Source organism: Hermetia illucens, chromosome 3 (genome assembly GCF_905115235.1).
Source record: "Hermetia illucens chromosome 3, iHerIll2.2.curated.20191125, whole genome shotgun sequence".
Lineage (NCBI taxonomy): Eukaryota > Metazoa > Arthropoda > Insecta > Diptera > Stratiomyidae > Hermetia > Hermetia illucens.
Window position 1 is genome coordinate 165,628,944 of NC_051851.1, and position 14,565 is coordinate 165,643,508.

General features: G+C 44.4%; 1 protein-coding gene across 1 annotated transcript; it reads left to right on the forward strand.

Moving 5' to 3' along the window:
* The first annotated feature begins 19 nt into the window (after positions 1-19).
* On the forward strand, positions 20-13,468 carry LOC119652191 (DNA repair and recombination protein RAD54-like). The gene is made up of 9 exons (XM_038056134.1): positions 20-136; positions 188-669; positions 7,791-8,124; positions 8,186-8,612; positions 8,671-8,785; positions 8,839-8,982; positions 9,059-9,320; positions 9,380-9,543; positions 13,147-13,468. Exons 1-9 carry the CDS (start codon positions 134-136, stop codon positions 13,466-13,468), a joined length of 2,253 nt encoding a protein of 750 aa, XP_037912062.1. The 5' UTR covers positions 20-133.
* The last annotated feature ends 1,097 nt before the right edge of the window (positions 13,469-14,565 follow it).

Sequence of the window (14,565 nt, forward strand, 5' to 3'; positions counted from 1 at the left end):
CACTTGCAATTGACCAGTTGAGATGTCACAACATAACCTGCAACGGCCATTCTTGTGAATTTTGTTTGCCACTGTGGATTGGGGTCGGATGTTCGCGCGGTTTGTTTACAAATTTATGAAATTTTGAATAAACATGGTAAGCAATATTTGCAGAATTAAAAGTCCTTACTAACATCATCTTTTCCAGCGACGCAGTCAAGCGCCCAGCATAAGCCACAGCAACAAATTCAAGACTCCGATACAGAACAAGAGGCCAAGGCGGGAACAGAAGGAAAATCTCTCACTTTCGGCGCCAATTCAAAAGCTCTCCGTGTCAGACTATGAACAAGCAATCGCGAATATTCTGAGGAAACCTTTTAAAGTTCCGATCCCAAACTACATCCCTGATCATTGTGGGAACAGATGTTTAGGAATTAGAAGGTCCATCTTCCGACGGCCGCTTCATGATCCTTTTGCTTGCAATGCATTGGTGCTGAGTGAGCCTCCAAAATATACCGAACATGATATTATGCATATGGATAAGAACAAAATCTTGGTTCACGTCGTCGTGGATCCTTTGTTGAGTAATATACTCAGAGCTCATCAACGGGAAGGCGTTAAATTTATGTACGATTGCGTGACGGGGGCGAAAGGCGATTTCCAAGGGTGCATTATGGCTGATGAAATGGGGTAAGTCTGAAGAATATTGAATTGAGTTTGATGTTATTTTCAGTTTTCTCAACTACTGACAACCTTTGTCAAGAAAACGTTGGATTGTTTGTTACAGCGGATGGCAGATTCGGGTATAATAGTTCAAAATAAGACAAAAATAAGAAGTCTCGTGACTTACTAAGTACAGCAAAAACACATTGCCACCGTGGTGGAATGAAGATCTCTCCAGCCCCAGAAAGCTGACCAGAGAAACATTCAAAATCGGCTAAGGCATAAATATTGGCAGCCAACAAGGACTGCCAGAAGAAGTCGGCCATTAGGATCGCCAAGAGGCGATCTTGGTTGGATTATTGTCAGAATATCGAAAGCACCAGTGAATCCGCGAGGCTCAGTAAGATCCTGTCCAAGGAACATAAGAGTCCATCCTTTCTTAAAAAGTCGGAAGGCTCCTGGACGGAATCTTCTAGTGAAACCTTGGAGCTGCTGGTTCAAACGCACTCTCTCGCCAGCGAGGAGGACTGTGAATCAGAACATTTTTTTGGGAGTAGGGTAGGTGAATGCATTTACGCACGGACTGTTGGACTCCCGCAACAGTACGCTGTCGGATTACCAACTAAACATCTCCCTGTCATCAGAGAACTGGCCTGGAACGGTTTGACACATTACTTCAGGCTAGCCTTCCTGCTCTCCCGGCTTTGGGAGTCTTAAAGTCAGGGAATTCCTTTCACCAATCGGAGGGGAGGGGAGAAGGAAGTTGTCAGTTAAATCTTCCTCGCAATAAGAAGAGCCCGAACATAATGCGCAATACGATCCCAGCAGCCAGCGCTCTTCAGCATCTCTCTGAGATGTTGCCTGGAGAGAGCTCCCCTGTGTCTGCATAAAGCTGCTGACAAAAGCCGTCCCACCTCTCGCAATAGAAAAAGGTGTGTTCAGCGTCGTTCGCCACTCCATTGCAGAACACACAATCAGGAGATCGCACCTTCCCAATCCTGTGCAGGTAAGACTGAAAACTTCCATGCCCGCTTAGAAGTTGGGTAAGGAAGTAATCAATCTCACCGTGCGTTCGTTTCAACCACGGATCTAAATTGTCGATGGTCCGCGCAGTCCATCTGTCCCTTGGCTCATTTTGCTAAGAAAGTTTCCACTCGGTAAGGGTGCGTTGACGTTCTTCATGTTCAACCACCTCTCTTAATTTCTCGCCCTTACGGTGGTAGATAGCTTTGCGTTCCTTGGCAAGGAGGGTAACAGGAATCACTCTCGCGATCACCATCACAGCTGGTTCGAAGACGGTGCAATAAGCAGACGCCACTTGCAAAGCTCCTTGCCTCTGCACTTGAGCAAGGCGGTTACGATGCACCTCTTTGTCAAGGGTATCATACCCCGACGCCATAGAGCAGAACCGACCGCGTTGCTCCCATAAAGAGACGTCTCCTAGTAGATATAGGGCCCCCAACATTCGACTCCAGCTGCAGCCCTGCCCGCTGCTGCTTTGATTTGCTCGAAGAAGCTCATCTGCAAGTTGAGCATTAAACAAAGTTATTTAACCGCTGGGTTTGACTCTATAGTCAACTCGCCGATCGATATGGGACGTAGGGTTGGGATTCTCCTTCAAGACGACTACTTCGGTTTTTTTCCAGCGCAAGGCTGAAACCGTGAGCAGTCATCCATCCGCTTACCTGTCACATCAATATGCCAAGTCTGCTTTGCGCCTGTTCAACAGTGCATCCGGCAACAAGTGCCACAACGTCGTCTGCATAATCGATCAGGCGCGACTTTTCGGGCATATCAAGTCTCAGCAGACTATCATAGGAAGCGTTTTAGAGGTGCGGCCTTAGGATGGATCCCTGTGCTACTCCCAACGTGATTTCCATCCTCCTTTGGCCCTCTAGCGTTCATAGAGCAGGGAGCGATCTTTCAGATAATCCCTCAATATCCGCAAGAGATAGGTTGGCAGGTAAAAAGAGTTTTCTAATGTGCTTAGCATATCTGTCCATCTTACGGAATTGAAGGCATTTGTGACATCAAACGTTATGAAGTGCACTATCCATCTAGATCGGCGACTGTGTGCCTCGGCTTGATGAACCACATCTACGACCTCCATAACAGCATCTACTGTGGATCTCCGTGTTCTGAACTCGAACTGCCGAATCAAAACCTTGCTTGGAGGGTTTGTGGACACCCCAGCTGTGCGAGACTATCAAATGGGTAATTATCGAGGATATCGACGGCTGGGCTTCAAACAGCTTCTTTGCATATAAATCTCCAGGTCCAGATGGCATAATGTCAGTTATGCTACAGAAGCAGCAGGAAAGGGTTGTGTCGTGGCTTGTTGAGATTTACCGGAGCTTTATCTCTTTAGAATACGTACCACAGTCCTGGAGACGCGCACGAGTGGTTTTCGTACCAAAAGCGGGCAGGCGTGGTCATGAGTCCGCGAAGGACTTTCGACCAATCATCCTCACCTCTTTCATGCTGAAGATTTTAGAGCGCGTCCTGGACATTCACTTAAGGACGATTATAGAGAGAATGTCTTTCTCTAAGTCGCAGCATGCCTACCTCGGACCTTGTCCAATATAAGAATGATGTAACAGCGTTGCAAGATATGCGATGGACAGGGACCGGTTTCCTGGAGAAGAGCCATTACACCATATATTATAGCGGCCATCCAGTAAATCATGTGCTCGGAGAAGGTTTCTTAGCCAAAAAATGGAACCCTGCTGTTATCGATTTTGAAAATATAAGCGAAAGGTTATGCACTCTGCGTTTGCGAGGCAAGTTTAGAAACATAAGCCTCATAAACGTTCACGACCCTATAGAGGACTGCAGAGTCGGAGAAGAATGCCTTCTACGAGGCAGTTGAGGGGACCTTCGAAGCCTTTCCCAAGTATGATATAATCAAAATCATACTGGGGGATTTCAACAGTCAAGTAGGGAAGGAGCCCGTATTCAGGCGATACGTCGGCTCCCATAGCCTACATAGGGATAGCAATGATAACGGAGTGCGGATTATCTAGTTAGCAGTATTGCACGAAATGGTTGTTGGGAGTAGCTGGTTTGCGCGGAAAGCCGTCCACAAATATACGTGGGCTTCCCAGACGGGATGACTTTCAACCAAATTGACCACGTGCCGATTGAACGGTGCCACCTCCCAGCCTTGATGAATATCAGAATATATAGGGAGGCCAATATAGACTCGGATCACTATCTTGTTGGCATAGTGCTCCGAGCTCGAATTACGACACCACCTACGATCGCCTCTGACAATCAGATGAGAGTGAATATTAAAGCTATTCACAACACAGCCCTCCGCGACACTTATAAGGGCGAAATAGATGCCGCAATTACCGCAGTCAACAGAAATCCTGGAGATGAAGCATCAACAAATGATCTTCATATTCACCTGAAGAACGTTATCATTGATACGGCCACAAAATACTTGGCCCCAGTCATAAAAAAAAAGTCGAAACAGCTGGTTTGACGATGAATGTAAGCTAACTACGGAACGGAAGAATGCTCCATACCGACTAATGTTGCATTCTCAAAGAACGCGAGCACGCGCAGAGACTTATCACGAACTCCGTCGAGCGGAAAAACAATTTCACTGACGGAAAAAGGAAGCCTGGGAGAACTAACAAGTCTGTGAACTAGAAAAGTACAGGGAGCAACCGCATCAGGCGCGGAAGTTTTACCAACGAATCAGCAGGATGAAGCCTTATACACCTCGATGCTCATCCTGCCCAGACAAAGAGGGAAATCTGATTTCCGACAGAATGGGCATATTGAAGCGATGGGTTGAGTACTTTGATGAACTACTGAACAATCAGAACATCGGCGAGTTGGAGGTCCCGCCAACTGAAGACGACGGACAAATACTGCCACCACCAAGTATAGGAGAAACAGTCCATGCAATTCATCGACTTAAAAATCATAAGTCGCCAGAAGTCGGTGGAATTACAGCCGAATTTGTTAAATATGGAAGTGACCCGTTCACCAAGTGGTTCATCCACTTGTGCTCAAGGTGTGGGACAGCGAATCTCATACATACATCTCATACATAAAAAGGGAGATATCACAGAGTGCAGCAATTATAGAGGTATCACGTTGCTGAGTACCATTTATAAGATATTCTCCGCTATCTTGCTAGGCCGGATAACCCCATACGCCCAGAACATCATTAGTCCATACCAAAGAGGCTTCACTCCAGGCAAGTCAGCAAAAAATCAGATTTTCTCTGTTCAAATATGGCCACCAGTTGCACCATCTTCTCATCGACTTTAAAGCCGCCTATGATAGCATAGCCAGGGTAAAACTGTACACGACCATGAGAGAATTCGGTATCCGCACGACATGGATAAGACTGACTAGGCTGACCCTGACCAATGTGCGAGGCCAGATAAAAGCAACAAGATCACTCTCAAGACCATTCGACATCAACAATGGTCTACGACAAGGGGATGCCCCTCTAAAGTGATCCGTGATGCTGAGGTAAATGCAAGAGGTACGATCCTCTTTCAGTCCACCAAACTACTGGCCTATGCTGACGATACCGACATCATGGGAAGAACGACCCAAGAGACGTATTATACAAACTGCCTTCGTCCAGATCGAGCAGGTGGCCCGAGATCTTGGGCTGCACATCAAAGAATATATGGTGGTAACGTCAGCACCGAAAACCAACCAACAACATCAAACCGCACTGGTCAAACGGGAAGAAGAAAGATAGGAATCACAACCGATAACAGCTACGATGATGAAAACCGCGCACGGTTGTTGGTAGCCAACAGAGCTTATATCAGCTTACAAAAACTGTTCCGTTCGAAATGTCTCACTATAGGGTCAAAGCTCTTTCTGTACAAGACAATAATCTTGCCATTCCTCATGTATTCTTCGGAGACTTGGGTTCTTAGCAAGAAAAATTCCGGACTCTTGGCCGCGTTCGAAAGAAGAATCCTTCGAAGAATTTTTGACTCCTACATGAGGATGGACGATTCCGTAGCCTACATAACGACGAAATCTATGAGCGATACCATGACCGTCTGGTTGTGGATAAAATCCGGCTCAATAGGTTACGATGGGGGGTCACTTCATCCGTATGGATTAAGATGATCCCACCCGGAAAGTCTATAAGGGTAATATCTAATGGTAGAAAAAGAAGACGAGGCAGACCCTGCCTGAGATGGAGCGACGGCGTAGATCAGGACGCCAGACAGTTTTTAGAGACATCGAATTGGTGGATCTCGGCGCAAAGCAGGCCTACACCGGATACCGCTGTGTTGCGCCGTTGATGATGATGATGATGATAATGCAAATTCAAATTCAAGAGGAATCCGGCAAATAATATAGATAATAAATACTAAAATTAAAAGAATAAATGAATTTACATAATAAACTTAAAATGATAACTTAAAAATATATAATAACTAATAACTTAAAAATGGTAGCTTAAAAAGGAGTAATAAATAATAAAATTGAGAAAATAAATGAATGAAAGTAAGAAAAAAAAATTGTTGAGATGCATGTTTATTCCTATAGATAAAAATGGAAATTAAATTGGTTGTTTCAGTCGATGTACCAGTCAGAAATTGGAAGGATGGACGAGTCAAATACTGATTCAATATTGACGTAGATTCAAATTCAAGGCCAGGGTTGTAAAAAGGTTGGTTTTCGATAAATTCTCCGGATGATGAACGACGAGAACTGACGTTCACTGAACACTACAGGAAGGAGTATTCCTTAACTTTACTTGAAATTATGTTCATGCACGCGCTACCCGCGGGCAGCTCGATTACCGGGCCGAGCGATAAGATTCCCAAATTATTGAGTGAGCACGGAGTTGCTTAAATATTAAATACATTAACTACAACCGGCCAATGAGATAGTCCACCCAACACTCCTTCGCGAACAGTATTTCCTCTAAATCGTAATTCAGTTCACAAAAATCGAAAAGAAAATCAACAAAAACACTTGGAGTCGAAACTAGCATAGCGTCTACTCTACGTCGAACGCAAAACTTTCCCCAAACTATGAGTAATTTCACCAAGTGCCTACCCTCGATGTCACACAATTTCAAGAGAACGCAGGAAAGAAACTCAACACTGTAAATGCCCTGTTTTGCGATTCAAATTTTCCACTCGACAAGGACAAAATTTTGTTTTTTTATCACGCTCGGTTGCTAACTTTGAAAGTGTTCAGGTTATAAAATCTACCAAAAACCAGAGAAAACTGCACGAAACAATCAACTATGGAAAAGTCCTCCGAGCTACCTTGATTGAAACTCGAAAAACCAAAAGCAATCCTCCCGTTCGATGTGAATCCGTTGTGAAAAACTCATGTTCTCTTTTCTATTGTGACACCCCTAGAAATCCGAGAGGCTCAACTTCACAACGGATGATAACCTAACTGCTCCGTAGCGATCCGAAATAAAATCTGCTTTTACAGCAAGAACAGAACTGCCAACTCGCTTCCAGTACGTCCCCTCTGCCCATCAGCCATCTATCGATCAGCCGGTCCCGCTAAATTAGGTCTTGAACTTCTGGAGTTCATGTTGCCAGCACCATGCGCAGCAGCGTTGACGAATGCGGCAGATCATCCCCCTCTGTCACGATCTATTCGCCCCAATGCATTCAATAATGTGCAATATGCGGCGAAATTTAAGGTAACTGCATATTATATAATGCATTATTTGATCAAATTAATCCCGAAAAAGGCGAGTAAAATCCCGCTCCCGTCGCGAAGTCACGGCGATTACAGAAAGTAGTGGATGTCAATAACAAACTTAATTGTGGTCGTAAGTCACTAATTTTCATACCAACCTTTGGGTTGGCGACAACCAATTCGGGTTGATTAATTGGTTATCACCAAACCAGAAGGTGCATTTAATGCGGTAAGATCTCAACGATCAATTCAACCGAGAAAACCGCTTTCGGATCTTGTTCTCTTTCTGGTTTCTAATAAATATCATTTTCAATTGGATTGTTGCGTCAACGATTATTGTTATTATTAATAAACATCATTTAATTTCCATTTAATAGAAGTGAGCCAGGCTTTTGCAACATAGAATAGGAAAATTGTTGTTTTTTTTCAAAACATCTAAAATAAGTTTCAAAAGATTTGAGTTGATTCAACTTGTGTCCTTTCAGATTAGGAAAAACTCTTCAATGCGTAACACTTGTTTGGACATTACTACGCCAAAGTCCAGAATGTAAACCAACAATAAGCAAAGCCATCATAGTATGCCCTAGTTCTTTGGTGAAAAATTGGCAAAATGAATTCAACAAATGGCTTCATGGCCGTGTGAATTGCTTAGTGATAGAGAACAGCAACAAAGAGGAGACAATACAGAAGCTTAAACAATATATCTTGGATAAAAGTGTACGTTCTGGTACGCCCATATTAGTCACTAGCTATGAAAGTTTTCGTATTTACTCGGAAATTTTGAATTCTTCGGAAGTAGGAATTGTGATTTGTGATGAGGTAAGTTGAGTTTGTGTTTACTTGAACTGAAATGAGGTCTCATTTATAACATCGTTTACAGGGCCATCGTCTAAAAAACAGCGACAATCAAACATATCAAGCTTTAATGGGTTTACAAACCAAGCGCAGAGTCTTACTCTCTGGAACTCCCATTCAAAATGATTTAACTGAATATTATAGTTTGATAAATTTCGTAAATCCAGATATGTTGGGACCACCTGGGGAGTTCCGTCGTCAATATGAAAACCCAATAGCTCGCGGTCAGAACGCGGACTCTTCCGATAAGGAAAGAGAGAAAGCAGTCGCATGTATACAGCAATTAACTAGCATCGTTAACAAGTGCTTAATCCGACGGACAAATCAAATTCTTACAAAATATCTCCCAGTTAAATTCGAAATGATTATTTGCGTGAAAATGACTGAACTGCAAAAGGACATGTATAAGAAAATTGTAAATTCAGATTCGATACAGAGAAATATCAGCAAAGGTGAGAGCTAAAAATCGTTTATAATTTCGCTCCACTAAAGTATGGTCTAATATTTTAGGAAGCGAGGACGGAAAGATGTCTTTAACCGCCCTTGCGGATATATCTACGCTGAAGAAGTTGTGCAATCATCCCAGCTTAGTGGAAACTAAAGAAATATCCTCATACGGTCGAAGGTGTTTTGTAATCTTGATAAGTCTCTTTCCAACTCTAACACTTCTAATTGTAGCGATTTAAGTCCTGAGCTAAGTGGCAAAGTGATGCTTCTTGATTTCATGCTTGCTGCAATTAAAGCAAACAGTGACGACAAAGTTGTATTAGTTTCGAATTACACACAAACTTTGGATTACTTTCAGAAACTATGTGAAAAACGGTATGCACGAATCTTAAGCTTTGAATTAATTTCGGTTTTGAATAATACTATTTTGTTGTTCTCTTTTCCAATGCAGAAAATACAGTTACGTCCGTTTGGATGGTACAATGACGATAAAAAAGCGAAGTAAAATAGTCTCGGAATTTAACGATCCAAATTCGAAGCACTTCATATTCATGCTTAGTTCTAAGGCTGGCGGTTGCGGGCTGAATTTGATCGGAGCTAATCGACTTTTTATGTTCGATCCCGACTGGAATCCAGCAAATGATGACCAAGCTATGGCTCGAGTTTGGCGAGATGGACAGAAGAAACCTTGCTTTATTTACAGGCTGTTAGCTGTAAGACCTAATATTCTTTACGAAACAGAATTCGTGACTTATATAAGTAACCATTGCAGACTGGATCGATTGAAGAGAAAATTTTCCAACGACAAACTCACAAAAAATCGCTTTCTAGCAAAATTGTAGACAATAACGAGGATAGTGAGAGGCATTTCACACGTGATGACTTGAAGTATCTGTTTCGATTGGAGGAGAATACCATGTCCGATACGCACGACAAGTAAGTTGACTAACAATAACTACATTGACGCATATGAGGCCAGCTGTCCGGCTAAGACAGCCAAGTCATCAAGGGATGTACCGTGGTGGAACAAGAATCTGGCCAGAATGAGAACAGAGGCATGAAAACCCTTCAACCGGGCAAAACAAACTGGGGACTGGCAGAGGTACAAAAATGCACTGACTGCGTATAGCAACGCGATCAGGGAAGCGAAACAGAACAGCTTCAGGGAATTCTGTGAAGGGATCGAACAGATCACAGATGCAACCAGGCTGTAGCCAAAGACGGGGGAATATCCTCTGTCTGCTTGAAAAAGGAAGATGGGACATTTACCGAGAATGAGGAGGACAGGGTACACCTGCTCCTCAGAATTCATTTCCCGGGGTCCTACCCCACGGTGGCAGGCGACAACATTCTGCCTGACACCCCAACAACGAATAAAAGGGGAAGGAAGGAGAGCTGGAAACTAGCAAAAGTGGTATGCTCAGAAGCTAGGCTAAGATGGGCAGTGGGAACTTTTAAACCACTGAAATCTCCCGGAGTAGATGGCATTTTCCCAGCACTTATCCAGAGAGGCCTAGGAATTATCTTAGAGTCTCTTCTGAGGGTGGTAAGGGGGAGCATAGCACTGAGTTACATACCAAGGGTATGGAGACGGGCAAACGTGGTCTTTATTTCGAAAGCGGGTAAAAAGGATCCTTTTCACCCTAAATCTTTCAGACCAATTTGCCTAACATCGTTCGTATTCAAAACGGTGGAGAAGATCATAGACAACTATATTAGAACTAACGTTCTAAAGCGTAATCCCCTACATCACTGTCAGCACACTTACCGGGCAGGACGGTCAACTGGAACTGCTCTGTACCATCTGACAGAGGTACCACGGGATGCCATAGAAACAAAAGAAATTGCGCTGTGCGCGGTTTTGGATATCGAAGGACAACACATCGCACACAGAGATACAAGATGCCCTGAGCCGCAAAGGAGTGGGAAACACCCTGGCATTTTCGATGGGCAAAATGCTAGAAAGCAGGCAAATAGAGGTACCGACAGGTACAAATTCTATTATCATGAACACCACTCAAGGCAGTCCACAGGGTGGGGTACTATCGCCGCTGATGTGGAGTATGGTAGTGGATGAACTCCTGGACGTGTTAACAAATACAGGAATACAAGTCCAGGGTTACGCGGACGACATTGTTTTAATCTGTAGGGGCAAATATGAAGATACCCTAAGTGATAGAATCCAAACTGGACTAAGGGTTACTAGTGCCTGGTGCAGGAAGGTAGGACTGCGGATCAACCCAGCCAAAACCATCATAGTACCATTCATTAGGAGGCGTAAGCTTGATCACCTGAGAGCCATAACATTACATGATATGGAGGTGAAACGAGAAACAGAGGTCAAATATTTGGGAATTACGCTACACCAAAAATTACTCTGGAAGACACATGTCGGAAAGCCACGAGGGCTCTGGTGACTTGCAGATCCATAGCAGGAAAAAAATGGGGTTGCAGCCCGAAGCTACTACGGATATATACTGCAATAGTAAGGCCAATGATTACCTATGGAGCGGTAATCTGGGCAGAAAGAACCGAACTCAGCACACAAGCCAGGGAATTACATAAGCTCCAAAGGCTGGCTTGCGTGTGTATCAGTGGGGCAATGAGGACATGTCCAACGGCATCCCTGGAGGTCCTTCTAGGATTAACCCCTCTCCATCTGCACATACAGATGGCTGGGACGGCAATATTCAGGATGGCCGGTAGTATGAGTGAGGCGGGGAGCTGCCTACATCGAAGGAAAATTGATATTCTTTCTAGGCGGTATCCCGAATTACTGATACCAAGGGATAGCATGACAACGAGGTTTCACTTCGATAAAAAGTTTGAAACACGTTGGAGTAACAAGGCATACGACTTAAACCAGCAACTGATTACTTGGTACACTGACGGATCCCTCACAGCAGAAGGAGTCGGTGCTGGTGTCATTTATCCAAGGAAAATGTACTTGGAGCCAATGGGCAAGTACACTAGCATATTTCGGGCGGAAATATACGCCATAGACAAATGTGCCTCTTTCAATCTGCAAAGGAACTACAGGGGGCAGAATATAGCTATTCTCACCGATAGCCAAGGAGCGATCAAGGCACTTAGGTCTAACCAGGTGAACTCTAAACTGGTATGGGAATGTCTTGGGGGACTGAATACACTCGGCTCGTCCAACATATCTGGATACTTTGGTTTCCAGGCCATGCTGGGTTGGAAGGCAACGAGGCAGCGGCCGAACTAGCCAAGAAGGGAGCAGGGACGCCTTTACATGGGCCAGAACCCTTCTGTGGAATCGGAAACGGTTTCATGGCTATGAATCTAAGAAATGAAGAGGAACAGTTGAGGGAACTATACTGGGCGGACCTACCAGGGATGGAGCAGTCCAGGGGGCTTATTGGGGGATACGAACCCATACGCACAAGGGATTGCTTAAACCTCACCAAAAAGAACCTCCGAATCATAGTGGGAATTCTCACTGGTCATTGTCGGCGGAACTATCTCCTAGGGAAACTAGGGATATCTACGGACACTGCCTGCAGGTTTTGTGAGGAGGATGACGAAACCTGACCGAAATCACAACCGATAACAGTTACGACGAGGAAATCCGCGCACGGTTTTTGTCAGCCAACAGAGCCTATTTCAGCTTACAAAAACTGTTCCGCTCGAAACGTCTCACCATAGGGTCAAAGCTCTTACTATACAAGACTATGATCTTGCCAGTCCTCATGTATTCCTCGGAGACTTGGGTTCTTGGCAAGAAGAACCCTTGGCCGCGTTCGAGAGAAGAATCCTCCGAAGAATTTTTGGCCCCCTACATGAGGATGGATGATTCCGTAACCTACATAACGACGAAATCTATGAGCGATACCATGACCGTCCGATTGTGGATAAAATCCGGCTCAATAGGTTACGGTAGGCGGCTCACTTAATCCGTATGGATGAGGATGATCCAGCCCGGAAAGTCTATAAGGGCAATATCTATTGTAGAAAAAGAAGACGAGGCAGACCCTGCCTAAGATGGAGCGATGGCGTAGGTCAGGACGCCAGACAGCTTTTAGGGATATCGAATTGGTGGACTTCGGCGCAAAACCGGGATGTCTAGAGTTCCTTATTAAGGCAGGCCTAGACCGGATACCGATTGTTGCGCCGTTAATGATGATGATGATGACGAAACCTCTATACACGTCCTGGGACAGTGTCCGGCACTTGTGCAAAGTAGTTCGAGGCATCTGGGAGAACACTTCATATCAGATGTAAGGCTGAAAGATCTGGAAGTAGGGAACATACTAAAGTTCCTAACGGTTAAAGGCCTCCTCGAGATACTATGATCAATAGGTACACTACAACCAGTAAAATGGGCACAATAGTTCTTCAAGGACGCAGTGCGACTTTCCCTTAACAGAATAGTAATAATAACAATAACTACTGGCTCGGTACCGGCTTAAATGAGCTCTGATAACTAATGACTAAATGAATGTCTAACTGCGTAGCATCACTTATCTCTTTTCCGATTTGATTACAGTTGGGAGCTAACCATGAATTATTTTCCAGACTAAAATGTAAGCGGTGCATCAATAATCTTCAAGTAACTGCGCCCCCACCAACCGCCGATTGTACATCAGATTTAACGCAATGGTTTCATTGCACAAATAACAAAGGCGTTCCTGATAATGTTCTATCACAAGCGTGGAGCGCTAGCAAATGTGTATCCTTTCTATTTCATCAGAGGTCTCAGGGAGAGGTGGAAAGTAGAAGCGAAAGTGCAGATAATGAAGAGAAAGAGGATAAAGTGTGTTTCAAAGATGATGAAGAGGTCATTGAGGAATCTGACGTCGATAGTGACGATAGTGATGAAGATTTTAAATTGAAATAATAAATGATTTATGAAAGTCTTGATTGTTTGAAAGGATGCAGTTATCCCTTCTGATTTTCAGGTAGGTTCGGAAACTACAGGATTCAATAGAGTACCGAACACAGAGGCCTTTCCAGCAGAAAATTACAGATTTCGATCACCCTCGCGTCTTAAAAACGACGAAAAATGCGGGCGATAACTCGTTCAGGAAATCCAAGAATTTTTACGCTCCGACATCGCAAACCAGAGATTCGGGGAAAATCGAGCGCCGCCCGGCCTCTAAGAAAATACTTAAAAAATGAAAATTTCTACGACCCCCGGGTCGTAAAAATGACGAAAAATTGAATATCGTCGGATCCGCACGGGCGATACCTCGCTCGGAAGGGGAGACGGCCCAGATTCAGGAAATCCAAGAGTTTTTACGCTACGACATCGCAAACCAGAGATATCGGGGAAAATCGGGCGCCGCCCGGCCTCTAAGAAAATACTTAAAAAATGAAAATTTCCACGACCCCCGGGTCGTAAAAATTACGAAAAATCGAAAATCATCGGATCCACACGGGCGATACCTCGTTCGAAAGAGGAGACGGCTTAGATTCAGGAAATCCAAGAATTTTTACGCTATGACATCGCAAACCAGAGATGTCGGGGGAAATCGGGCGCCGCCCGGCCTCTAAGAAAACCCGAAAAAAATGAAAATTTCCACGACCCCGGGTCGTAAAAATGACAAAAATTTAAAATCGTCGGATCCGCATGGGCGATACCTCGTTCGAAAGGGGAGACGGCCCAGATTCAGAAAATCCAAGAATTTTTATTCCACGACATCGCAAACCAGAGATATCGGGGAAAATCGGGCGCCACCCGGCCTCTAAGAAAATACGAAAAAAATGAAAATTTCCACGACCCCCGGGTCGTAAAAATGACGAAAAATTGAAAATCGTTGGATCCGCACGGGCGATACCTCGTTCGAAAGGGGAGACGGCCCAGATTTAGGAAATCCAAGAATTTTTACGCTACAACATCGCATGCCAGAGATATCGGGGATAATCGGGCGCCGCCCGGCCTCTGAGAAAATACGAAAAAAATGGAAATTTCCACGACCCCCGGGTCGTAAAAAT

Excerpts from the sequence above, each read along its gene's own strand:
- LOC119652191 (XM_038056134.1), top strand. Across the intron at positions 8,613-8,670 it reads ACAGAGAAATATCAGCAAAG|GAAGCGAGGACGGAAAGATG; the intron begins GTGAGAGCTAAA and ends CTAATATTTTAG. Across the intron at positions 8,786-8,838 it reads ATATCCTCATACGGTCGAAG|CGATTTAAGTCCTGAGCTAA; the intron begins GTGTTTTGTAAT and ends TTCTAATTGTAG.